The sequence below is a fragment of the Artibeus jamaicensis genome, unplaced genomic scaffold (assembly GCF_021234435.1).
Source record: "Artibeus jamaicensis isolate MK-2021 breed Jamaican fruit bat unplaced genomic scaffold, CSHL_Jam_final contig_700, whole genome shotgun sequence".
In the NCBI taxonomy this organism is placed as follows: Eukaryota; Metazoa; Chordata; class Mammalia; order Chiroptera; family Phyllostomidae; genus Artibeus; species Artibeus jamaicensis.
In genome coordinates, this window is record NW_026521930.1 from 7,236,869 (window position 1) to 7,264,769 (window position 27,901).

General features: G+C 41.3%; 1 protein-coding gene and 1 pseudogene across 2 annotated transcripts in view; both read left to right on the forward strand.

The window, feature by feature from the left end:
• XPO6 (exportin 6) overlaps positions 1-27,901 on the forward strand; it is a 120,777-nt gene that overhangs the window by 15,963 nt on the left and 76,913 nt on the right. For both annotated transcript variants that reach the window (XM_053671478.1, XM_037140020.2), the window contains exons 2-4: positions 14,657-14,747; positions 18,625-18,737; positions 19,787-19,984. In XM_053671478.1, coding sequence (XP_053527453.1) covers positions 14,657-14,747; positions 18,625-18,737; positions 19,787-19,984 — 402 coding nt within the window. The remainder of the gene's footprint in view (positions 1-14,656; positions 14,748-18,624; positions 18,738-19,786; positions 19,985-27,901) is intronic.
• On the forward strand, positions 26,374-26,516 carry LOC119045369 (uncharacterized; annotated as a pseudogene).

Sequence of the window (27,901 nt, forward strand, 5' to 3'; positions counted from 1 at the left end):
AAATTTTGATTGGTTCCCTCTCGCACACCCCCAACCGGGTACCTACCTGCAGTCCAACCATGTGCCCTGACTGGAAATTGAACTGGAGACCTCTCGGTTTGACAGATGACACTCAACCCACTGAGCCACACTAGTCAGGGTAGCATTTAAGATTTTGGTAGATATTGCTAAGACATCTTCCATTGAGGTAACACTAGCTTATGCACTTGCCCGCAGTGTGTGAGAGTGAAAGGGGTAAAGTCAATTCACTATATGCAGTTCAGTCCAGGAAGCCCAGAAAGAGGGACCAGCGCTGGTAGGGGGAAAGGCTTCACAGAGGTAGTGACATCTTCGAGGAGTTTTTCAGGTAGAGAAGAGCATTCTAGATAGAGGAAGTGACTTGTGTGAAGACAAGGAAAAGTTACTTAGAGGGAAAGTGACTAGTTGGGTCTGGGATGGGTGAGAAGACCAGGTGTCAGGAGTATAGGGACAGTGAAGTTCAAGGGTTAGGAGGCCACAGCCAGGTTATGCAGTGATTTGATCATCTTAATGGTCAGGTGGCAAAGACCCTGTATGGTGTGGTAAGGGCCTTGCAGTTGAAAGATACTTGAGAGGGTTTATAGGCCAGTTTTTCAGCCGCCGTTTATTACCTGAAGAGAACTTTCTAGGCTTGGTAGAACCTGGATCATAAAGCTGCTGGAGGACTGCAGTGTGGAGGTGTTACCGCGCAGGGTTTTCTGTTCTCTGCAGGCCCCTAGGGTCTCTGGGTGGAGCCTCACATGCTGGATTTGGGGATGTATAGGTCTTTGAGTCCCCCTGTCCACCCCCACTAAGTGAACAGTCTTTGATTGAGTCTGTTTAATATGTTAGGGTTCTATGTGATATTTCTTTCTCAGAACAAAACAAGACAGTTGCTGGAATCATGGATCTAATTGTGTTGCACCATTTTTGTATTCTTGGCAGTGCCGGTAGGTGATGTGAATAAAAATGAAAATCCGATTCTTGGGATTTTTTGTTTATTTGGTTTCTTCCTTTTTATTTTTTAAACATGTTGACTCACCAGTGAAGTATATAGTAAAATTGTTTTGCTCACTTACTGTTAAGGGTGCTAAGGTATTTACATATATTATGTCTACTTCTCACAACCACCTGGTGAGGGTAAATGTTGTTGTAAAGTTTGTTCTGCAAGTGAAAAACCTTGGGGCTCAGAGAGTTTAGAGTAATTTACTCAAGATCATGAAAATCCTAAATGGTGAAGTCAGACATTAGATGCAGCTGTGGGCCTGTCTCTAGAGCCTGCACCCTTCACACTTACACGGGGCAGATGGATGGGGAGTGGCCAGCCAGCCCTCTGTGCAGTGGAAGGGTGCAGGTGGCGTGTGTGGAATTTCTATCCTCGGCTGTGTGCTGCCGCCCATTCCAAAAGAGCAGAGCTGGAGTGAATCAAAACAGAGCTCAATTGCTCTCCCAGTCCTTTTACCTGTGGTCTATCAGTGTTGGTTGAGGACCACTGGGAGGCTGACATGTATGGGGATTGGAGGCCCAAGGAAATCTTCATGTAGAGTCACCCCTTCATTATGCAGGTCTGTGAGCAAGGTCAAGGTTCTTGGTTGGGTTGGGTAATTAGATGGGAGTTAAGTACCCATTTCTTTTCTTCTATGCACCTTCCCCCACAAACAAACTGCTGCCTTTCTGCCTTTGTAACCCAGTGAATTTCCAGTGAAGTGGAGTAAGGGACTCATGTATAGTTTCAATAATATAATATAGTTTCTGTATTGTAGAAGTCAAAGTTTTCTAAAAGATCATATTTTGATTACCAGGCCCACTATTGAAAGTAAAACTTAAAATTGGATCGACTAGAAGTGCTGTGTAATTATAAATCTATTCTTTTTTAAAAATTTAATTAATTAATTTTTTTAGAAGGGAAGGGAAGGAGAGAAGGAGAGAAGTATCAGTGTATGGTTGCTTCTGGTGCATCCCCTGCTGGGAACTGGCCCCTGCTGGGAACTGGCCTGCAACCCAGGCATGTGCCCTGACGGGGAATCGAACCGCGATCTTTTGGTTCGCAGGCCCGCGCTCAATCCACTGAGCTACACCAGCCAGGGCTAAAGCTATTCTTTTTATGAAGAGTATTTTAGTTCGTTGAGTGTATCAGACATGCAGAAAAGCAAGATTTAATTTATCTTTTAGAGACACCCATCTTATAAACATAGATACCTTTTTACAATAGCTATGTATAATGTTTACTTATTAAGTACCATTTCTCAAATCATAGAAATTCGTTACAAAAATAAAATTATGATTTTTAATGTTCTCACTGTGCCTGGTGTGGCTTAGTTCATTGGAGTACCCTCCCGAAGACCACAAGGTGTGGCTTCCACTCGTCAGGGCACATACCCAAGTTGTGGGTTTGATCACCGGTCAGGGCATGTATGAGAAGGCAACGAGCTGATGTTTCTCTCTCCCATCAATGTCTGTCTGTCTCTCTCCCTCCTCTCCTATTCCTCTCTCTCTAAAAGCAGTGAGGTCCTGGGGTGAGCATTAAAAACAAAAAACGTGCTGTGCAGACCCAGAACACCGGAGAGGCCCTGCTGCAGGGTGTGTGGTGTTTTCCTCCATTTGTGGCTAGTAGTCTTCTGTGGAGGTAGGAGGGGCATTTGGGACACCCCCCTCCCCTTCACCCCCTAGCCAGGAAGAGTCACTTCCTACTGAACACAGATCTCTGCTTATGTGGCACCGGCACACTTTCTGCATAATATAATTTTGCAGAAACAAAGTGTGATGGAGAGTAAAAGAAAAAAGTAATCTTGTTCTACCCTACCTTCACTTTCTCTTTTCTATTTCCCCAGCTAGTTTAGGCAACAAGGAGCTTGTGTGGTGGGTACCAGTCCAACAGATGACATTTTAAAACCCTTTTTATTTGGAAATAATTTCAAGTTAATGGAAGGAGTGCAAGGAATGAGTAGTGCAAGGAACATTCTTACACCCTTTAGCCAGATTTACCTATTGTTAACGTTTTTTCATTTGCTTTATTTGCGGTTTATCTATGTATTTGCTGTTGACCCCTGAACAATGTGGGTGTTAGTGGTGCTGACCCCTGCACAGCTGAAAACCTGCACTTAACTTTTTATTCTCTAAACAGTTCCATGGTACTGGTAGGGTACTGGGTCCAGGACCCCCTGCAGATACCAAAACTCACTGATGCTCAGGCCTTATGTATAAAATAGTATAAAACAATGCATACAGTCAGCCCTCTGTAGCTGTGGTTGGTTGAAGTTGCAGATGTGAAACCTGAGGACAATGGTGGGTTGACTGAAAAAAATCTGTGTGTAGGAGGTCCTGTGCAGTTTAAATCCCTGTTAAGAGTTAACTGTATGTGCACATGTATACATACATATGGTTGTTTTTTTAATCCTCATTTGAGGGTATATCCATTGATTCCAGACAGAGGAAGGAAGATAGGGAAAGCAAGAGAGAAACATTGATGTGAGAGAACCATCTCTCAGTTGCCTCCTGAACACACCCCGATAGGGGAGTAAACCCACAAGCTAGGTGTGTGCCCTGACTGGGAATACCTTTTGGTTTATGGGACGATGCTTCAGTCAACTGAGCCACACCAGCCAGGGCATACATACCATTTTTTTCCTGAACTATTTGAAAGTAAGTTGCCTGTATCATGGACTGTTACTCCTATGTAGTGTGTTTCCTAGCAAGGATATTCTCTTACATAACCACAGTGCAGTTTTCAACTGCAGTTAATTGAATGGTTCAGATTCCGTGCTTTTATCTTATATATAGTCTGTATTCTAATTTTGTCAGTTGACCCAATTTTTTTTTTTTTTGAAGCATTTTCCCCCTTTACTACAGGATCTAGGAGAGAATCAGCAGTAAACAGACCCCTTTAGAAGAGAAGATCTGATAAAATTCTAGAATACTGGGGCACATTTATTAATACTTAGACTAATATAAAAATGCCTTTAGATGACTAGAATTATGTTTAGGTGCAGCCAGAGTATATGTTTTAACATATACTGTTAACATTACTTGTTATGACTTCTTAGTCTTTTGATTTATTGTTTAAAAATTTTGAAACCAGTAGACCTGTCCATTGGAAGCTAATTGGTGTTTTTTGTTTTTATGTACTCTCCAGTGGTGCGTGGTTAGGTTTTCCCAGCCTCAAACACACTGTCCTCTGTGTGCTAGATGTTTTCTCTGGTTGGTGCCCGTGGGGACAGAATATGCTGCCTCCACTTTATCACTAACACAGTGGGACCAGTTGGGTTTTCTGAGCCAGACTCCTGGCAGTCATCCTGCTTCTATGCTTCTAACTCATGGTCCTCAGCAGTAAACAGACCCCTTTGTTGATGGAAGAGACAGAAAATCTGACTGGGCATTTTGTGTAAATTCCAGAAATACTGGGGGGATATTTCACCATTGGTCAGCTTTACAGTACTTTTAGACTAATGCATAAAAATGCCTTTAGATGACTAGAATTATGTTTAGGTGCAGCCAGAGTATATGTTTTAATCAAATATTAAGAATCTGCATGATGGTATTGTGCGAAGTTAAATTCGTAGTTCCTCCCAAAGGGGAAATACTGTTCAGATTTAAGCTGTAGGCAAGACAGTGAGGAGCCCTTCTGAGGCAAATGCATACCTGCAGTAGGTAGTTGCAGGCACATTTTCGTAAGTGTGTCTGCACCTTCTCTGGCCTTGCTTTTTCGGAGCATGGCATGGCTCTGTTTCTTTCAGTAAAAAAACATTTTTTCCCCCCCAGCAATCGTGTACGTAATTTTTAGAGTTAATTACCTCAATGAACAGTTGACCCTTGAACAATATGGATTTGAAATACGTGGGTCCACTTATATGTGGATTTTTTCAATAAATATTTTGCGAATATTTTTGGAGGTTTGCAATAATTGAAAAAAAACTCACAGATGAACCATGTAGCCTAGAATTATTGAAAAATTAAGAAAACCTATGTACGTCATTTCTCAATATTGTCTTTTGTGTAGCTTCCTTTATTGTAAGAATACAGTATATAATACATTTAACATAAAATATGTGTTAATTTACTTTGTTATTGGTAAAGCTTCTGATCAACAATAGGTTATTAGTAGTTAAGTTTTTGTGGAGTCAGAAGTTACGTGCAGATTTTTGACTGCATTGGGGGTCCGTGCCCAGCCCCCACATTGTTCAGGGGTCCACGGTATATGTGTATCCCCGTCTCCCCTACGTTTACCTGCCTGTGCTGCTCACAAACAGGCTGAGGGACATCTTGACATGCGTGTGGATGGAGCTGATGTCAGGAGACCCGCCTCACCGCCTACTACCTGTGTGCTTGGGAGTGAGTGTTCAGTGCCCCAGGGTTTCAGCGACTGCACTTCCAAGTGCTGAACTTTGGAAATTCAACTGCTTTCACCAGTGTGCTTTTAGGGAAGTAAAGTGAGGTATCTGCTTCATCATGATGTGTTTAGGTTTTTTTTTTAAGGACAGTATCTGCAGTCTGAGACACGAGTAGTGACAGGAAAGATGGAAAGACTTATCCTGAGTATCAGTCTTCTGACTGGGGCTTCCTTGGTTGGTGAGCTTTCCTGCTGTCTGGTGTTTTTCCTGCTGTCGAGTTCACTCGAGGAGGGGGTGGATAGGTGTCTCCTGTTGTGCGGTACTTTAGACTTAGTATTTCGTCCCATACTTCATATGCACACCAAAGGCCAAAGAGATTTTTCCCCCTCATCTGTTTTCTTTGAGGTGGTGAAGAGTAGGGAAGAATAAGAGTGTTCTTTTACACATCCGTGATAATCCTGTTAACTTCCAGAGAAAATGACATGAGATGGAATTTCTTTGCTAATGGCACCTGTTGTCACACAGGAGGTGTGTTTGGCATGCTAGTATGGGACTACTTTTCTCAGGAACCATTATATACCAGCAAATAGAGTAATATTTGCGTATTACTCTATTTGCTGGTATATAATGAACTTGCAGTTCTAGATATGCTGCAAGAATATTTGAATGGGACTCTGGGATGTTGCCGTATTTTTTTAGGTTTTATATCAAGGAGGCCATAAACCTGAATACAGGAGGCCCACGTGATTCACCTCCTTGTAGGACATACAAAATATGCCTCTTAGAAAAGGTGCTAAACAGCTTACTTAAAGCTTCTTCTAAGAAGAATCATTTCCTCCCACAATACCAGTTTTGTAAAAGGTTATTCTTTAGAGAGGGGTGATTTAGAGACAGTTAGGTAAAAATATTACACATTCAATCAGGGTCTGAGAAAACTGCCATCCAGGTATCTTATTTTAAGGAATAAAGTGCTATACTATCCACTTGCAGTCTTAGTATTTTTTTTTAGATAAATTACTATTTAGCAGTCTCCTGTTTTTCAGAACATGTTCATTGAGTGCTTCTGAGCAAAGGTCATTATGGTAAGAGCCTTTACAAGGGAAATTTAAAAAGACTCATGTACCAGCATGCCTGAGAAACTAAAAGTGATACTAATAGTCTCCTTGTTCCTTTTACTTGTTTGAATTTGGTCTGAAATATTTGAGCACAAGTTCATAATGAATGGTATAGAAAATGCAGAGGTAAAAGCAGCCTTTTTGCAGATAGTTTATATTCTAGTATCTATGAAGTATTAACAGTTGCAGGTAGGACTTTTAGCTCCTACTTTCTGGCATTGTTTACTATGTGCTTTACATCAATTATTTTATTTAATCCTCAGAACAATCCCATGTGTTAGGTTCTTTTATTATTCCCCACTGTGCACAGGAGGGTAAAGTGCCAGCCAGGCCAAGGTTGAGGTACATTCTGATTTGAAACCAAGGAAGTGATCACTAGAGCCTGTGCTCTTTTACTTGTGCCATTCTGAGATGAGTGGAGATCAGGGTCACAGGCAGAATTCTGTAGTACTGGCCACAGGACAGAGACAAAAGATGAAAACAGAGGGGGGAGCCTTAGTAAGATACTGCATCAAGGCTGAACTATGCGTTGCACACCCAGGAACAAATGCATGATGGGAATTTGCTTATGAGACCCACTGTGAGTATTCAGACTGAGTGATGGCTTCCTGTGATGAGTAATGGTGAATCAGGCATGCTTCTTCTATCCTCCCAGTGAACTTCTCTGCATTCTTCAAAATCCAGAATAGATTATCACCTCTTTTGAAGCTTTGCCTATTTCCCTCAGAGTTAGTTCTTCGTGGGCTCCTTATGTGTGCGTCACCACTGCAGGGTGTGCGCCATCAGTTCTACTCTCCTCGTCCTGGGTCTGCCTTCTCCCCTCCGAGAACCTGCAGTTCTCAGTTCCTCAGTGAGTGTTGAGTTTATTTGTGAAGGAATAGCTCACCTTCTCAGTCTTAAGAGATTTGGAGGCTCTTTAAAGCTAGGTATAAAATAATTGTGGCAGAAAATCTATATTTATGAGAATTTATGGGATGGTGAAGTATAGATTGGATTAGAATTGGGAAAGCTGACATCAAGGCGACCGGGTTAAAAAGAAAATTATAGTCATCTAGGCAGGCGGTGGTTAGGACCTGGTAGAAGTAGTGGGGAGGGAAAGGTACAAATCTAGGAGATAGCGCCAAGCAAGCAGTCAGACCTGATAACATTGTGGGCATAGAGGGTTTGGAAAATGTCAAAGAAGATTTCGAATTATGTCACTCTCTCCTTCTTTCAAATTTTTCTTATAATTTCGTGATTATGAGTCTTGGTTGACTTAGTAGTTTCATAATAAATGAGTCAGTAATACAGTTTCATAATAAACTGAGCCATGAGCAGTGCAATAAGAGGAGGGGATAAAATTAAGGCAGGCACAGTTGAGACCTCCTCCACTTTGCAGATTTTAACTCTTTCTGGAACAGAAAAGTTTGGTTATTTTAGATATTTACACGGCTCTCCAAGAGTATATTCAGAGCCAAGTTGAACTCATCATCCTGACCCCAAATTTTAATTTTTTATTGAGGTAAGCCAGGTAACTCTTGTGGAAGTAGAGGCTGATGGGATCGTAATAATTTGTGTTGCTCCCTGGCATCTCTGAAGAACAGGGGATGGTTCCTAGGAATCCAGGGGTTTCACGTTTAGACTTCACCTGCAGGCCAGCTGCAGGCACCCAGATTGCTCTTAGTAGTTGTGCTAATACAGGAAAAACACAATTTCTAAGTTTACCAACTCAGCTGTTAAAAATAGGTATACTGTTAAGTTTTTAAAAATTGCGTATATATACTTACAGAAGAGTACACAAATCATAATGTAAAGCGATCATTCCTGTGTAACTAACACATTAAGAAATTCAGCTTCTCAGAATCCCTACTTCTCAAAGGTAACCACTATTCTGATTATACCACCATAGATTCATTTTGCTTGTTTTTGAAGATTATTAAATGAATAATGATGTTTTGTCTTCTTTTCACTCAACATTGTGTTTGAAGATTCATTCATGTTGCACGTAGCAGTATTTATATTCATTCTTGTTTTATAGTATTCTGATGAAGAAACCACAATTTATCCATTTCACTGGTGATGGACATTTAGGTTCTTTGACTTTTTTGGATATTATGAATAATGGTCCCTGCTGCGAATATTTGTATTCTTTTTTCCCTTTTTTTTTCAGGGGTGGGGGTGCGGTATACAAATTTCTATTGGGTGTATTAACAAGGAGTAGAATTGCAGGATCATAAAGTACCTATGGGCTCAGCTGCAAAGTGGTTTTCCAAAGTGGTCACACACGTGTGCACTCCGCCAGCAGCAGTGTGTGTGCACATTCCATTGCTCACCGTCCTCACCAATACTTACGACTATCTTTTGAATTTTAGCAATTTTGGTGGATGTGTACACTGCCTTGTTTTTAATTTGCATTTAATGATGACTAGTGAGGTTGCACACTTACTTTATGTATTGGCCTTTTGAATACCCTCTTACTATTTGGCTGTCAAAAATGTTTGTCTTTTCCGTACTGATTTGAAGTCCTCACTTGACCTCCATAGGCTCTGTGACTTCAAGTGAAACAATGTATATGTAAAGAAGCCAGTTTTACCACAGGCTAATTGATAGGAACAAGAGTAAACTACTACACCATCCCATCAGTGTTGAACAAAACTATGTTATTCCTAGACCTGCTGTACTCTGATGAGAGTTCTCTGTTGTCTATATTGAAAATATCTTCTCTCGTTTTGTGGCTTTCTCTTTATACTCTTCATTGTTCCACCTAGTGAATATTTTGATTTATCAATCTTTTCTTCCTTCTTCTTTTACGTGTCTTGTCCAAGAAATTTTCCTTGTCCCAAGATCACGAAGATGCCCTTATATTCTCTTCTGTAAACTGTTGTTTTACCTCTCACATTTTCTATGTATAAGCCAACTGGACTTTTTTGGTCTCACTTGGTTTAAAGTTTATCTTACCTGCCCTTAGTTCTTCAGGTTCTGGGCCTTAAATCCCAAGTGTAACATGGGAAGCAGTTGGGTGTACCTGACTCCTCAGTGTTTTTCATAAATTAGGGCAGTGTTTAAGTAGCCTTTGGGAATTAAAGCCTCTTCTTCCTCCTGTATCATGACTCTTGTTCTTTGTTTTATGTTCTTTGTCCCCTTATTACCTTAAAGTGTAGTCTTTCGGGAATATTGCCACATCGTTTACTTGCCATTAATTCTTTAATCTACTGCAGTGTGGATTTTCACTTAACCACCTGTGTGAAACAGCCTTCTTGCCAAATGGGGAGAATTTTTTAGTACTCTTTAACCAGTTGTAGGTCTTGAACACGTTGTTTTGTCTTTACATCTCTGTTGTGATTATTGACCTTGATGAAGTCTCATTCTCCTTTCCTTACATAGTTTTGTTTCGAAATCCTGTTGGAAAGCTTTTCAGCCTGAGGGCGTGAATCTCTAGTTTTGAAGTAGGCCGACCCCTTCTATTGTTTTATTGTGGTCTGTGTTCATACCAAATGATACCATAAAAATGATAGTAGCAATAACTAGGGATTAGATAATTTAGAGCTTTCATAGATTGTTTCATTTGATCCTCATAAAGGCCCTATGAGGTAGGTATTAGTATTGCAATGATAGAAGTGATTGAAATGCAAACAGCACATTATAATTTGTTTTAAGTGAAAAACACCAGATTCGGTTATAAAGTTGCTATTTCCACCATCATTTGGTAGAAGCATCCATCCTGTGACCCTTGCGGATACCTTTTTTTCTCCACTTTCTGTTGGAGTGTTAGCTTTTTGGGCTGAAGCAGGGAGGGTAAGGTGAATGGGACTGAGAGTGAAGATAGAGTTGGATTCCTCAGAGATATTGTCAGGAACTTGCCCCAACAGGTTTTAATGCAGGGCCAGTAGTTGTTAGGGTCGCAGATTTCTGCCTTAAGAACCAGCATGAAGTAAATCTTGGTGGTTGAATGCCTGGATATGATGAGCTCAGGTTTTTTTCCCAGGATCTACTCTAAAATGATTTATGACAGGAAGAGTTGTGGAGCATGTGCCACTTGGAGATAAGTCCTTAGTTTTCAGGACTCCATTTCTGCTCCAGAAGAACTATTGGTTTATTTTAACTGAATAACTGACTTTAGTTCAACAAATAGCTCTTGTTACATTTATTTTAATTTTTTTGTCAGTTATTTTCCATGTGAGATTTTCCTTTGATTCTTTTAAATCTTCCTATAAACATTTTTATTTTTATTATCTAAAATAAATTTATTTTAGAAAATTGAATTTATAGCATTTACTTTGAAAGTCAGTGAATGAGAACAGTGAGGCTTGTTTGAGCAACACAGAAACCAGAAATAGGTTGAGAAGATTTTATTCTTTTATTAGTCTCACATTCTAGTTATTTCTACATTTGAAGAAATTGTATAATTTTAAATAAAACAATTTAACTTGTAATCCAAGGATATTTTTCAGTTGAGGTGATATATTGGTTTGAAAAGGATGTAGAGGGCTAATTTTTATCATAAATACAAAATTCGGACAAGACCTCATATTCACAAGTGTTAAGACTACTGTTTTTCATCACTCAGCATGTCAGAGTTCAGTGGTCACTGCACAGCCATCAGACCATGGCCGCGGCAGGGGAGGGACAGCATGCGCAACAGCGCTTGCACGCGGTGGCCCTCGTGTGCCGCGTGGTGTGCCGGCCTGCGCTGACAGACGTCTGATGCAGGCCTGGCTTAGCTTCAGTAGTCAGCAGTCGTCGTGCTGGTTTATCCACAGAGATGGCCCAAGTTCTTCAGTCTTTTTAAAAAAAATTTATTTATCTTTAGAGGGGAAAGGAAGGAGAGAGGGAGAGAAACATCAGTGTGGTTGCTTCTTGTGTGTCCCCTACTGGGAACTGGCCTGCAGCCCAGACATGTGCCCTGACTGGGAATCGAACAGCGGTTCAGGCCTGCGCTCAATCCACCAGCCAGGGCTTCTTCAGTCTTTTTAAAAGTCATTTACCAAGTGAAGACTTCGAGTAATATTGTTTGATATATAACACATTTGAATAGGGACTTGTTGCTTTAAAATAGTTTTTTATGACTTCTAGCCAAGATGGAGGCGTAGGTAGACACACTGTGCCTCCTTGCACAACCAAAATAAGGACAACAACAACTTAGAAATAAAATAACAACCAGAACTGACAGAAAATTGAACTGTATGGAAGTTAGACAAGCAAGGAGGAAAAATAGACACAATCATCTAGACCAGTAGGCGGGATAGAGTCGGGAAGCCAGTCGGAGAGGGGTCGAGGCACAAAAAGTGCTGGTACAGGGCGTGAAAGGCACCCTGGGTGTGCAAGAGTGTGCAGACCCTGGGCACGTAGGTGGCAGCTGGCAGACCCCCAGGCGCGGGGTGGCAAGGGCAAGACCCAGAGAGGTGGCGATTGTGAAGCAGGACACTGTGCACAAGGCAGCTGATCAGGTAGTCCCATGTTTCACGCACAGATGAACCAGGTGAAACTGGGGAGCAAGGTAGACTGCAACCCAAGGTGCCAGTGCATAGAAATAAAGCCTCAGAACACCGATAGAAAACACCTGTGGGGGTTGAGGTGTCGGGAGAGACTCCAGCCTCACGGGAGAGTTCGTTGGCGAGACCCACAGGGTCCTAGAATGTATACAAGCCCACCCACCTGAGAATCAGCACCAGAAAGGCCCACTTTGCTTGGGGGAAGTGTTGGAGGAGGGGACTGAGATCTGACAGAGAGCGGAGCAAGTGCCATTGTTCCCTCTCAGACCCTGCCCCCACATACAGCTTCACAACCCAGCAACTGAGTTGACCTGCCCTGGTGAACACCTAAGGCTCTGCCCCTCATACGTAACAGGTGCGTCAAGACAAAAAAATGGCCCAAATGAAAGAATAGATCAAAGTTCCACAGCAAATACAACTAAGCCACAAAGAGATAGCCAGCCTATCAGATGCACAGTTCAAAGCACTGATGGTTAGGATGCTCACATAATTGGTTGAATTTGGTCACAAATTAGATGAACAAATGAAAGCTATACTAAGTGAAATGAAGGAAAATGTACAGGGAACCAATAGTGATGGGAAGAAAACTGGGACTCAAATTAAGGGAGTGGACCAGAAGGAAGAAAGAAACAACCAAACAGAAAAGAATGAAGAAACAAGAATTCAAAAAAAAATGAGAGGAGCCCTGGCTGGCGTAGCTCAGTGGATTGAGCACGGGCCTGGAAACCAAGCAACCATGGTTCGATTCCCAGTCAGGGCACATGCCTGGGTTGCAGGCTAGTTCCCAGCAGGGTACACATGGGAGGCAACCATACATTGATATTTCTCTCCCTCTCTCCTTCCCGTCCCCTCTAAAGATAAATAAAATATTAAAAAAAAAAGAGGATTAGGAACCTCCAGGACATCTTTAAATGTTCTAGCATCTGAATTATAGGGGTACCAGAAGGGGAAGAGGAAGAGGAACAAGTAGAAAACTTATTTGAACAAATAATAAAGGAGAACTTCCCCAATCTGGCAAAGCAAATAGACTTTCAGGAAGTCCAGGAAGCTCAGAGAGTCCCAAAGAAGTTAGACCCAAGAAGGAACACACCAAGGCACATCATAATACATTAGCCAAGATTAAAATGAAGGAGAGAATCCTAGAAGCAGCAAGAGATAAGGAGACAGTTACCTACAAAGGAGTTCCCATCAGACTGTCAGCTGATTTTTCAAAAGAGACCTTACAGGCAAGAAGGGGCTGGGAAGAAGTATTCTAAGTCATGAAAGGCAAGGACCTACATCCAAGACTGCTCTATCCAGCTAAGCTTTCATTTAGAATGGAAGATCAGGTGCTTCTCAGATAAGGTCAAGTTGAAGGAGTTCATCATCACTAAGCCCTTATTATATGAAATGTTAAAGGGATTTATCTAAGGAAAAGAAGATAAAAAACAGGTACAGTAAAATGACAGCAAACTCACAGTTACTAATAACCACACCTAAAACAAAAACAAGCTAAGCAAACAACTAGAACAGGAACAGAACCACAGAAATGGAGATCATTGGAGGGTTAGCAACAGGGGAGTGGGAGGAGGAGAGAGGGGAAGAAGGTAGAGAATAAGTAGCATAGACGGTAGGTAGAAAATAGACATGGGGAGGGCAAGAATAGTGTGGGAAATGTAGAAGCTAAAGAACTTATGACGCATGGATATAAACTAAAGGGGGAATGTGGGGGGAGGGGTGTGCAGGGTGGAGGGGAATGAAGGGGGAAATGGGACAACTGTAATAGCATAATCAATAAAATATATTTTAAAAATAAAACAATTTTTTATAAGTTAACTCTCACTCTGGGGGCAATGGAGAGGATGGGTGGGAAAATGGTAATTAAGCAGTCAGAACTGCTGTTGGCTCTTAATTATCTTTGGGTAGATTAATGCCAATGAAGATTCAGAAATGGTCTAGGAATGCTTACTTTTTGCAGATGGGTTGCAAGAAGGAGTGTTGACTCAAACTCTTTGCTGCAACTGATGGTCCCATACTTCAGTGAGAAGAGGAAATGGGTTTGGGGCTCCATATGAAGGTGGGGGGCAAGCATTGGGGTCTTGGGCCCCTCTCCTCTCATTCTCCATCTGAGCTGTTCTGCTGAGAGTCTGGCTGTCTCTGTGGGTCTGATTGGAGGTGATGTCTGATATTGGGTTCCTGCTCAGTGTGGCTCTTAGCTGCAGTTTGATCTCTGCTGACTGCTCGTGGAAATCACATTGAGAGTTGACTGGACAGATGACTCTTGAAGCACCTGCAAAAACCCCAGGAATCCATACAGCACTTTAACTATAATTGCTCTGAATCAAAATTATTCAGACATGCGGCAAATATATTGTTGACAGACAGTTGATAGGGAACACTAATCTTTTCCATGAATGTCTTCATGCTGCCTATTAAGTCAGGGCCATAGGCTGTTAATTTGCTTTCTGTGTTTCCAGAATTAAATTTTGAATTGTTTGCTCCTTTTTTTTTGAAGCCTAAATAATTGAAAATCAATTGCATAGTAGCATGAATTTATAGAATATACTAAGACTTTGGGTTTCGAACCAGTTGGAAAATTCCCTTCAGTTTTTTTTGCTTATATCATGTATTTGAAGAATGTTGAACCAGGATGTTTTCAGGAAGTAAATTACTATTGCTGTTGACTGACCTGGAAGGAACTGGGGAACAGTAGAACTAAAGATAACAATTTATTGATTTTTTTTTTTTTTTCAAATTTCTTTGTTAGGCATCTGAAGAAACCTCCCTCAGGGCATTGGAAAGTCTGATGACAGAGTTTTTTCATGACTGTACAACCAATGAAAGAAAACGTGAGATAGGTAAGTGAAATGTTGAGTTGTAAGGAGTCATTTATGATGGAAAGGACCCATTGGGCAGGAAGGAGTTGGTAGCCTTGGCGGGCAAGCCTGCATATTTCTCTTTGAGTTCTTGCTCTCTTTGCTCTGGTTCTGTTGGTGGCTGGTGAGGTCTGCAAATCTAGCTACAAGGGCTACAGTATGGTCCATAGAGCTGTAATGATGGATTTTCTTACTTTAGGTAAAGTGTGGGAAACCCCTCCTGCTGCTTTGGTCTTAATTCAGCACTGTTAAACTGTATAAGAAGTCTGTGACTATTAATTTTAAAAAGCTTATTAAAGTATCAAAATGCATATGTTTTTGGTGTGTAGATATCTAATCTGAACCTCACAGAGTGCTCAGAGATCCTTCAGCTGGCATTCCCTTTGGGGGCTTCTTCTTTTTCCTTATCTCCATTTCCTTATCTTGGATATTTCATCCATTTTGCAAGTTTTGATAAATGAAGACTTCAAACAACAGAGAGATGTAGGTGTATTTACTTCAGGTCTTCTGAGAACCTCAGCACCTTTTAGAACTTCTATAAATTTTATGTTCATTGACATGAACAATATTCTTTAAAGTATACTTTAAACTAGAAGGTATATTCAAGTTACCAGATCTCTGCCTGAGGCAGAGTGCAACAGTGCAACATGTTGCACTGTGGTCCCAGTATAACCCTTCTTCCTCCCAACCCTCATTTAACCCCTGAACTCAAAAATGAAAATTTTTTCTCTATTCACACCTAAAGGTTTTTCCCTTGGATGTCTGCATCGACCTTACATTCATTGCTTTTACCTCCTCGGCCATCTTTTTCTATGTGGAATTCTGTGGAGGCCCATTTCTCTGTCCCACTTGGCTTTTCTAATACTTGACAAGTTAGGTGTTATAGCTGATTTCTGCCTTTGCTCCAAAGCTTGATTAGGGTTTGGATTTCTAGGTGGCTGGTATGCCTTTGACTGTAGCCCACTTTCTCTTGCATCCTTTGAGTAGCATATCAGCTCCTGGTTGATGCCTACTTCTTATTTATTCTAATTTTAAGCTTGGTGGTCTCTTGTGGGCTTGCCCTGTACATACCTTTCTTCTCTGAGGGATTTCCCTGTGGAGAACCAGAGCATTTATAAACAAGGGCTACTAACACCTGAGCCCAGCAGGTGAGCAGGCATTTGGCCTAGAGGATTTACTCTGCTTCCCTAGATCTTCTTTTAATACACAGTGAGCCCAGTCCTTCTCCTGCCTCCAGAGTGATCCCCGTTAGTTTTGTGCTACCCAAGTACTTTATAGTGAAAACCTTAGTGGTGATTTTTACCAAAGAAGCTGAGGGGTCTTTCCCTTACATTAGTCTGCTGTGGTTGAACACTTAATTTCTCTGAAGTCCTGTTTTTTACTTATACTTGAATGGTTTTTGTTTTTTTCTCTTAATTTTTGGTTTACAAAGCAAATATTGTTAACCTTCAGCATTCACAAATTAAAAGTGCAACATTCTGAACATGTTTGTATTCTCATCTGATTTAAAAATATCTTTAATCAGATGCTACAAATTTCTAATTTAAATGAAGGCTCAGGGGAAGCTGGGATTTGATTCTATGTAGGAGGCATGTCTTAGTTCAGCTTTATTCCAGTGTGTGGGCTGGAACCACTTCTTGTTTCATTTTTGATGTCACAGGATAAACTAAGGCCTTCTAGCTAGGTGGGAGAAGGGAGAGAGGCTCCATGTATTCTCCACCAAAGATGTATTATTAGTGCTCTAGAGATAAAAGCTGTTAGCAGGAAACCTCAAGAGACAATCTAGTCATTTTAACAGTGTTCTGAGGAAGCTGAAGTATCGATGAAGAGCAGTGATTCTCTTGGCTCAGTGAATTGGTGGCAAGGTCTAGAATAGAGCCCCGAGTTCCTCATTTCCAGCCAGAGCTCATTCTCTCTGGTTTGACGTCACCTCTTGGATTTCTAGAAACTCTTAATTATAAGAGCAGGCCATCAGCTTTCTTTTATGGAATATATATATTTTTAATCCTCACCCAAGGAGATTTTTTTCCATCGCTTTTTTCTTTTTTTAAGATTTCATTTATTTAGTTTTAGGGAGAGGGGAAGGGAGGGAGAAAAAGAGGGAGAGAAAAGTTAACATGTAGTTGCCTCTTGCCCACCTTGAGCTGGGGACCTGGCCTGCAACCCAGGCATGTGCCCTGACTGGGAATCAGACCAGCAACCCTTTGGTTCACAGGCTGGCACTTAATCCACTGAGTCACACCATTCAGGGCTCCCCCCCACCCCCTGCCCCGCCATTGTGTTTAAATAGAAGAAGGGAGAGAGAGAAAAACATTGATGTGAGAGAGAAGCATGGATTGGTTGTCTCCTGTATCTGTCTGGGCTGGGGATCTTATGGGTATGGAGACAGGGGTCTCGCGTGTCTGCACCTGGACTGGGGATTGAACCTGCAATGTAGGTATATGCCCTGAATGGCAATCGAACCCACCGACTTTTGGTTATAGGATGATGGCTCCAACCAACTGAGCCACAGCGGCTAGGGCCTTCTATGGAATTTTTAATGAGACTATCTTGGTGTATTTAGCCTAAGTTGTAGGGTCAGAGCAGTGACTTTAGGATTAGAATGGACTACTACACTTCCTGCTTTTCCAAGGGCTTCCTAGAATCTAAGAGGTTTGTTGCTTCTGTATTTTTACCCCTCTTCTGTTACATTTCATGGCCAGTACAGCAGGTTAAGGTGGTTAAGGGCAGCATGTCCAGACTCTTATTGCTTACTTTCTTTGCTTCTGGCTGAGGTTACCAGCAGCCTAAAGAGGAGGAAAACCATTTCTAACTGATTTGATGTGCACAGGGCTATGCCTGGCATCTTCCACAATTGCTATTCTTATTTACTTTTTTGTGGGTGGTAGCTAAAAATAAAACAAAACCAAATGAAGAGAATTGAAAATGCATGTTGAATTCACTTTCATTTTTGTCTATCCTTTATTTACAAGGTAAGATTTAATCTTTGCCTGCTTCTCTAGCCATCACTGTGTGTGCGTGGCATGAGTGAACTGGGGGAGAGATGTGTTCAGGGTCCGGCAGAGCTCCTGCTTGAGTGTGGTTGGTAGGGTAATCATATGGGTGTAATAATTGATAGGTTTGTTTTTTTAAAGATTTTATTTGTTTATCTTTAGAGGGGAAGGAGAGAAACATCAATGTATGGTTGCCTTTCATGCATCCCCTGCTGGGAACTGTCCTGTAGGGAACCAGCCTGCAACCCAGGCATGTGCCCTGACTGGGAATTGAACTGCGATCCTCTGGTTCGCAGACCTGTGCTCAATCCTCTGAGCTGTACCAGCCAGGGCTATAGTTTTAATTTGAATATTTCACCTAAAATGTTATGTGGTGTGCTTGAGTGTGATACTGTTATGTTACAGAACTACATGCTTATAATTTTGTAATAAAATATTTTGTAATAAAAAAGGGGTGTTATTTGTGTCAGATTCTGTATATCTCTTACCCCAGAGGAAACAAGTTAACAAATAACCATCATTTATAAGGTGAAACGATACTCTTAAAACTGTCTATCTACACCTAAGGTTAAGTAAGAACTTTAATAATGAAAGTTTCTCTGCCTGAAAAATGTGTCCATTAGCAAACTCACTGACTTTAAAATGGCTGAGCACAAGGTCAGTGCTCCTGGTCACCCCAGAGTCGGAAAAATATGGTTTGGTCTGTCATTTCTATGTTGAAAAATCAGCTGGATTTTGTAGTTGGTTTTGACAACATTAACATATATGGAGGGAAGCACGTTTAAAAAAATTATAAGACAGCCCAGGCTTGTATTAATTTCATGTATTTTCAAAGCCTTCTTTTGTTGCTATTTTAACTTTTCCAGAGGCGCTTCTTAATAACTTTGCCCAGCAAATAGGAGCCTGGAGATTCTGCCTATATTTTCTCTCCAGCACCAGGAATGACTATGTAATGATGTATAGTTTGACAGTATTTGAGGTAAGTTGTCAGATAATTTTACACTGTTCTGAAAAGTATTTTGTAGTCACGTCACTATGTCATTGGCACTAGATGTTAGCTTTGATGTACACATGGCTGAGAAACAGTAATTCAGCTCAGGGCTTCTCCACATGCTGCCTTTATCCAGGTGTCTGGGGTTCCTGGGCACTTTTTCATCTTCAGCTCAAAGGTAAGATGGGGTTAGGTAGGTAGGTTATTTGTGGTAGCATGTAACTTTCCTTCCATGTTATCATTTTAAAAAGAAAGATAAAGTGTGGGAGGAGGGATGATAACTAGAATATTCTTGTCCTAACCACAGAAATTTTCATTTTTATTGATTCTCTTCCTATTTTTCTTTTCCTATACACACTTTTAAAATTATTTATTTGTTTTTTTTAATCTTTACCTGAGGATATGTTTATGATTTGTTTTTTAGACAGAGAGGAAGGGGTGGGGGAAGAAAAAAAGAGAGAGGGAGGGCAAGCGAGACGTAAACATCGATGTGAGAGAGAAACATCGATTGGTTGCATCCTGTATTCACCCTGATGGGGGATTGAACTTGCAACCTTTTGGTGTATGGGACGATGCTCCAACCAATGGAGCCCCCCAGCCAGGGTCTATGCACACTTTTTAAAAACCTAATTATAATAATCACATTGCTCATGCCATTTTGTAATCTGCTCCCCCCCCACTTACCTTCATATTATATTCCTGTAAATAGTTATACCATTATTCACCAAACCATTCTCTTATTTTTGAACATTAACATTTCTGTCATTATTTTTTGATGGTTGTTAGAGACAGTGACATAATAGAAAGTTTTACACATACAGCTTTTTGTTTCCATTACATTATTTAGCAGCTCTTTTTAGAAATGGGATTGTTGTATTATAGATTTGAATATTTCTATTACTCTTGTTACCAAATTACCCCAAACTTTTGTTTAAAATCAGGGTTTCTTATTTGAGGTGATATAGCTAACCATTGAATGAAAACCAGTTATTTTTATGTATAGATTGCTAACTTTGAGATGTATGTTTGTTTTTCAGAATCTGATCAATAAAATGTGGCTTGGGGTCCCATCTCAGGATAAGATGGAAATCCGTAGCTGTCTACCCAAACTCCTTTTGGCTCACCACAAAACCTTACCTTACTTTATCCGGAACAAGCTCTGCAAAGTTATTGTTGACATTGGCCGTCAAGATTGGCCCATGTTCTACCATGACTTTTTTACTAACATTTTACAGGTATGGCTATACCTGAGGAAATTTTATCTTGTATAGCGTTTGTTTGTAGAAGTGATTATTTCATTATTTAAAAAAAATATGTTTTATTGATTATGCCATTACAGTTGTCCCATTTTCTCCCCTTCATACCCCTCTATCCTGCACATCCCATTCCCCACCATTCCCCCACTTTAGTTTAGGTCCATGTGTCACAAGTTCTTTAGATTCTATATTTCCCATACTATTCTTGCCCTCCCCCCTGTCTAGTTTCTACCTACTGTCTATGCTACTTATTCTCTGTACCTTCTCCCCCCTTCTCCTTCTCCCACTCCCCTGTTGCTAACCCTCCATGTGATCTTCATTTCTATGGTTCTGCTCCTGATCTAGCTGTCTACTTAGTTTGCTTCGTTTTAGGTGTGGTTGTTAGTAAGTGTGAGTTTGCTGTCCTTTCACTATTCATATTTTTTATCTTCTATTTTTTAGATAAGTCCCTTTAACATTTCATAAAATAAGGGCTTGGTGATGATAAATTCCTTGAATTTGACCTTATTTGAGAAGCACTTTGTCTGCCCTTCCATTCTAAATTAAAGCTTTGCTGGATAGAGCAATTTTGGATGTAGGTCCTGGCCTTTCATGACTTGGAATACTTTTTTCCAGCCCCTTCTTGCCTGTAAGGTCTCTTTTGAGAAATCAGCTGACAGTCTGATGGGAACTCCTTTGTAGGTGACTATCCCTTTATCTCTTGCTGCTTCTAGGATTCTCTCCTTCATTTTAATCTTGGCTAATGTAATTATGATGTGCCTTGGTGTGTTCCTCCTTGGGTCCACCTTCTTTGGGACTCTCTGAGCTTCCTGGACTTCCTGGACTTCCTGGAAGTCTATTTCCTTTGCCAGACTGGGGAAGTTCTCCTTTATTATTTGTTCAAATAAGTTTTCCACTCTTGGCTATTCCTCTTCCCCTTCTGGTACCCCTATAATTCAGATGTTGGAATGTTTAAAGATGTCCTGGGGGTTCCTAAGCCTCTCCTCGTTGTTTTGAATTCTTGTTTCTTCATTCTTTTCTGTTTGGTCATTTTTTCCTTCCTTCTTGTCCACTCCCTTGATTTGAGACCCAGTTTTCTTCCCATCACTATTGGTTTCCTGTGCATTTTCCTTCGTTTCACTTAGCGTAGCCTTCATTTGTTCATCTAATTTGTGACTAAAATCAACCAGTTCTTTGAGCATCCTGATGACCAGTGTTTCGAACTGTGCATCTGATAGGTTAGCTATCTCTTGGTTACTTAGAAGTATTGGTTCTGGGACTTTGAGCTGTTCTGTTTGAGCCATAATGTTTTGGTCAGGTTGCACCTGTTATGTATGAGGGGTGGAGCCTTAGGTGTTCACCAGGGTGGGGCGACCCAGTTGCTGGGTTGTGACACTGTATGTGGGGGCAGGGTCACAGAGGGGCAATGGCATTTGTTCTGCTCTCTCTCGGATTTCGGTCCCCTCTGCTGCTTCCTGCAAGCAAGCAAACCGGGCCCCTCTGGTGCTGGCTCCTGGGTGTGTGGGCCTGCGCTGCGCACCCGCCAGGACCCTGTGGGTCTCTCCAGCAAACTCTGTCAGCCTGGGAGCTTCTCTCGGCACCTCAACCCTGAGAGTTTTTTCAATTGGTGCTTTTAGGCTTCAGTTATCGCTGGGGCCCTAGCCTACGCGGTCTGTCTCATAGCCTGCTTCTCTGCCTGGTTTATCTGTGTGTGAATGTGTGACCGTGGTCAGCCAGCTGCCTCGCGCCCCCACTGGGTCCACCCATTGCCACCCCGCACCTGGGATTTGCCAACCGCTGCCTGCGCTCCTGGGTCAGTCAGGCTGCTTTTTCCTGCGAGACCCCTCTCCGCCGGTCGCTGACTCCACCCCTCTTACCAGTGTGGCTGAATGGTTCATTGTTGTTGGACTTCTGTATAGTTCAATTTTCTGTGTTTTGGTTGCATTTTTGTTACTAAAACTTTGTTGTTTTTAAACTTGGTTGTGTGAGGAGGCACAGTGTTTCCACCTACACCTCCATCTTGGCCGGAAGTGACACTTTATTTCCTTTTCTTGAAGAAGAGTTTTAAGATCAGCATTTTGTATCTGCAGTAGTGAGGTCAGTGTAGGATGGATTCACTTCTTTTTGTATTCTTGAGACATGTACGTACCTTTGAGCAGTGGGGAAAGGGTAGGGGAAACCCAGTTGCTTTGTTCACTCTTACGAAATTTTGTCGGCAAATATTTGAAAGTCTGTTAGGTCCTGTATCAGGTGTCGGAGTATAAGGATGAGGCCTTCAGTGGTCAGAATGTGGCCGTAGTGGAGGCAGGTGCAGAGTGCAGTGGTGGCATAGCGCTTAGACTCAAGGAGCTGAGGGGGTTTCTGTGAGGTGGGTGACGAGATGAAGCGCGGTGCAGAGTAAGAGGCTAGATTGATGGGCAGGGGCCAGACCGAGATGGTCCTGGCGCAGTGACAAATTTGGACAAGGGAGGACACCTGTCACATCTTTGTGTCAGAATGACAATGTTAGCAATAGTGTGGAGTCTGGATTGCAGAGGGGCGAAGCTGGAGTGAAGGCAGCCAGTATGGCTGCTGTTGGCAAAGCTGAGTGAGACGGGGAGGACCCGAGCCAAGCAGAGGCCTGCCTGCTGGGTGGCGGCAGGGCACTCAGAGACTGAGTCAAGAGGCTTTGGTTGGTGGGTGGTCAGGGTCAAGGGAGGGAGGAATCGAGGAGGTTTTCTAGGTTTCTGGCTGAGACAGCAGATTTTCCAGGCCAGAGGTGAAGAAAGAAGGAATGAATTTTGCTAGAAAGTGAATTCAGTTTGACAGTAAGTGTATTTAAAATTGTATTTCTTCTGTGTGCGACATTAGGAAATGTGGATCTGGGGTTCAGGAAAGAGGTCTGACTACATTACAGGACAGGCTTAGAAGTCATCAGGGAATAAGTAGGTGGGACCTAAGCTAAGAGGGAGATGGTGTTCCTTCGAATCATGTGATACAACTGGAAACATTTTTATGTTATTGAGACAGTCTTTAAGTGTGCACGAAATGAGTGTTAATGTACAGTTTATAAAAAACTTTTTTACAAAATTGATTATAATCTCAGTGATTTAGGATTTTGTAGGACAGTACCATTTTCTAACATTCTGCCTACTCTTACAATCCATTCGAATGATGCAGCAATTAAAAAAAATTCAGCATCAATATTGCTTTTTTCAAATTGCATGTCAAAGTGTCACACAAATTCTTCATTCAGTTTTGTTTGTTTGCTAATTTAGAGTTCTGATGAATTGATAGTGTACATTCATGCATTTACCATATTTCATATAATAAGGGCTTGGTGATGGTGAACTTCTTTAAACTGTACCTTATCTGGGAAGCACCTGCCCTTCTATTCTAAATGATAATTTTGCTGGATAGAGTAATCTTGGATGTAGGTCCTTGTCTTTTATGACTTGCAGTACTTCTTTCCAGCTCCTACTTGCCTGCAAAGTTTCTGTTGAGAAATCAGCTGATAGTCTTATGGGAACTCCTTTGTGGGTAACTCTTCTTTCCTCTTGCTGCTTTTAAGATTTTCTCCTTATCGTGGATAATGTAATTATGTTGTGCCTTGGTGTGTGCTTTCTTGGTTCCAACTTCTTTGGGACTCTCTGAGCTTCCTGGACTTCCTGGAAATCTATTTTCTTCATCAGATTGGGGAAGTTCTCTTTCATTATGTTTTCAAATAAGTTTTCAGTTTTTTGTTCTTCCTCTTCTCTTTCTGGCACCCCTGTGATTTGGATGTTAGAATGTTTAAAGTTGTCCTGGAGGTTCCTCAGCCTCTCCTCACTCTTTTGAATTCTTGTTTCCTCATTCTGTTCTGGTTGAATGTTTATTTCTTCCTTCTGGTCCAAACCATTTATTTGAGTCCTGGTTTCTTTCCTGTCACTGTTGGTTTCCTTTATTTTATTTTTCATAGCCTTCACTCTTTGCTTTATTTTACAACCATACTCAACCATTTCTGTGAGCATCCTGATTACCAGTGTTTTGAACTCTGCATCTCATAAGTTGGCTATCTTTTCATCGCTTAGTTGTATTTTTCTCTGGAGCTTTGATCTGTTCTTTCATTTGGGCTATACTTTTTGTCTCCCCACACCTGTTACATAGTAGGGGGTGGAGCCTTAGGTATTTACCAGGGCAGGGCAACCCACGTTGCTATGGTGTGGCCCTGTCTGTGGGGGAGGAGTTTGAGGAGGAACAGTGCCCCTTGCTCAGCTCTCTGCTGGTTTTCAGTTACTTCCCCACTTCCCACAATCAAATTGGGCCCTTCTGGTGCTAATTCCTGGGTGGGTGGGTAGTTTTGTGTATGTTTTAGGACCCTGTGGGTCTCTCCAAAGAACTGTCCTGTGAGGCTGTGAGTTTCTCCTGCCTCAATCCTCACAGGTATTTTCGGTCAGAGGCTCTGAGGGTTTATTTCCCCTCGCTGGAACCCCGGGTTGCACAGTCTGTCTCGCTCCTCAGTTTTTCCGCACACAAATGTGGGACTGACTGCCTGGTCCTCCAGCTGCTGATTCGCTGGGAGTCCTCTCGCCCCGCTGTCAGTCTCCACCCCTCCTATGAGTCTGAATGAATATTTCTTCTTTAAGTCCTTGGTTGTTGGACTTCCAGACAGTTCGATTTTCTGGCAGTTGTGTTTATTTTTTGTTTTTAAATTTGTTATCCTTCTTTTGGTTGTGTGAGGAGGCAAAGTGTATCTATCTAAGTACTCCTCTATCTTAAAATATCCTGTCTTCATGGGGCTTACAAATCTCAGGGGGGAGGCATCAGTAGATGATAAGCAAATACATACTTTTAGGTAATTGAAGTATTATGATAAAAATTAAGTTTAGGGTAAGAAGAAGGGGAATATCTGGGCACATTATTTAGATGGAATGATCATGTAAGGCTTTTCTGACAAGCAGATATTTTGAGCAGAAACCTGAGTGGAAGTGATGGAGTGAGACAGGGTATGCAAGGGAACATTCTTTTAGTCAGAGGGCACAGCAGGGCAAAGAACCTGTGGAATGGCACAGAAGCTGAGGGGCCTGGAGCAGTAGGATATGAGGTGAGAGGCTTTGCTGGCTCTCTGTGATTCACTGGCCTTTGCTCTAAGTTGAGGACAGTGTGGTAACTCTCCGTGGCTCTCCGTGAGGTTGCTGGGAAGTCCATTGTAGATGGAAAAGACCAAGAAGGCCGGCGTTCATGCTTGGTTTGGTACTGGCATGGCAATGAGGAGGAGCAGTGGAGTATGAGTCCGCCGCAGCCCTGCCAGGAGCAGGTGAGGAAAGTGTACCTTTTCACCTAGCTGGAACCGGTTCCTTTGATGAAGAGTAGACATTTTCTGTCTACCTGTGAAGTATAATTAATGATGATAAATGAAAATATGGAAGAGTGTTTTTAGGTGAAGTGATCATGGAGATTTATTGTAAAAGGCTAGTTTTGCCTTTCTTTGCCCTCTGACAGTTCCCTTTTTGTACTGGTTCAAAAATGACTCTGATCTCATGCAGCTCATGACTGTAAAGCACTGCATAGTGGGTGGAGCATTGGAGTGGGAGGCAGCAGGTTTGGGGTCTGTGTCCACTTTTGTCAGAAATAATTTCTGGTTTTAGTAACTTAATCTGAGCCTCCATTTCCTGTATAAAATGAGGGGATTGGACTAAGTGATCTTTAAAATCTTTGCCAGTTGTATTATTCTCAGCTGCTTATTTATCCATGACAACCAGTCAGTGGCATGAAAACCATGTTAAGAGTGATTGGCATCTCTGTTAATGATAATAAAGTGAACCTTTTCTTCAGGTATTGGTAAACAAGACCAAACCGGTTCTTGAGTCAACTTCCTAATTAGGCGATGCCTTGATTAAGCTATCTATCTAAAAGGATTTTTGGACTCAGTTCCATCATGGTTTGCTTGCAGCTTGGGGTGCAAAGTTTTTAAGTTTAAAACATTTTAAACTTTATGACAGTTGGCTGAGACATCTATGCCATTTATGCCACCACCACAGCAGGCAGAGAGGAGTTGATTCAGGGCCCCAGAAAGATACTTGCAGTTCCCTGTGTTTTTATATCCAAATTTTAGGCCACTGGAGAAGACGTAGTTGAAATCAAAATTTACTCCTCTGCCCCTCACTCCCCCCATGCACTAGCACACATGCCATACCGTTCTAGAGAGTGTGTGCTTCTGATTCCTGAAATCTGCTGAGCCGGATCTATGGTCATGCCGTGCCTGGGCCAGATAATTAAGGAGCAGGCAGAAAGTGGTGAGGGAAAGAATTTCATTTTCTCTTCTGATTGGTGGTATAATAAAAATTGTTGAACCGTTTCAAATGTTCACGCTGAGAACCTGAACTCGATCTTCAACTTAAAGGTGCTTATTCTCTGTTAAAATATATTTCATCGCTTCTCCGCCTTTTGGCTAAGATCATGTGTAGTATCTGTTAAAATAAAATTCAGAGATTACTTAATGTTGTGAGTTAAATTATGCATGTGAAGACAGTAAAGGAAAACATTATTTTAATAAAACTTTTCTGGACACAAAACTAGTGGGAAGTAAAATGAAACATTTTATCAAGCTGTTCTTTCAAAGAATAACTCATTTTTAGCATGTTTCTTCCTTGTTTCCCTTCTCTCAAATGATGATAAAAAAAAGAGGGTTTTAAGATACATTTTTCCATATTGTGGGAATTTATTTCTGGGAAGCATAGAAGCATTTCATATCTGTAGGAAAGTGAATTGCCAAATGTAATATTTGGTAGTAGGAGTAATTCCCAGCTGAGAGAGTAAGATTGAGGGCTTGGGGGAAAATAGAGACGCCACAAAAAGGAAGAAGTAAAAGGGGGGAAGTAACGGAAATCTTGTAAAATATGGATGGATAACCCAGAAGTCTCCAAATGAAAAAAAGGGTGCTCATGAAGGGTCAGTTCTGCTCTATTATGGAAGGAAAATTGTTAGGTGAGGGTTTTCTGTTCCTTTCTTCCTGCATTATCTGAGTGTAAGTTGGTGTTAGAAATAGTTCAAACTTGTAGAAAATGAAGAGTGAACTTTTGGAGGCTGTACTTGGAAGTTTTATTGTTCAAGAGATTTCATAGAGAACATTTTTTAAAAATGAGGTAACGTTCACATGATAAATAATAGGTAGACAAGATTGTAACTTGATATCTGTATACTCTGCTGCAGGCTTACCACCAAAGGTCTGTTTTCTGCCTGTCACCCATAAAGAGCATTTTTAATACTCCGTGGAGTGCTACTGTGTTTATACAATGCTGCTTCTGAGGGCAGTGGACTTTATCAGAGTCCCCATGATTGAGTACTTTTCCTATTCTTTGGGGGTGAACTTTTCCTTGGTATGCAATGGGAAGAGTTTTCAAGGCAAAGTAAAGTACCTGCATTTCTTCTTTCTTTTTTTAATTTAAATCTTTTTATTTTTCAATTACAGTTGACATATAATATTGTATTAGTTTCAGGTGATAAGACATTATATAACTTAGTAAGTGATCATCTCAATAAATTTGCACCCATCTGACACCACACAGAGTTATTAGAATATTATTGGCTGCATTCCCTATGCTGTGCTTTATATATATAACCCCGTGACTATTCTGTAACAACCAATTAGTACTTTGTAATCCTGCCCCTCTTTTCACCCACCCCTCCAATCTCTTCTCCCATCTGGCAACTTTCAAAATGGTCTCTGTATCTATGAGTCTGTTTCTGTTCTGCTTTTTTGTTTATTTTGGTTTTTTAGATTCGCTTATTGATAGATACGTATTTATTGCCGTTTTATTAATATTTTAAATCTTTTTTTCTTTCACCTTTTTAAAATCCTCACCTGAGAACATGCTTATTGATTTTAGAGGGGGAGGGAGGGAAAGAGAGAGAGGGGGATGGAAGCACCAGTGTGAGAAAGAAACATTGATCAGCTGC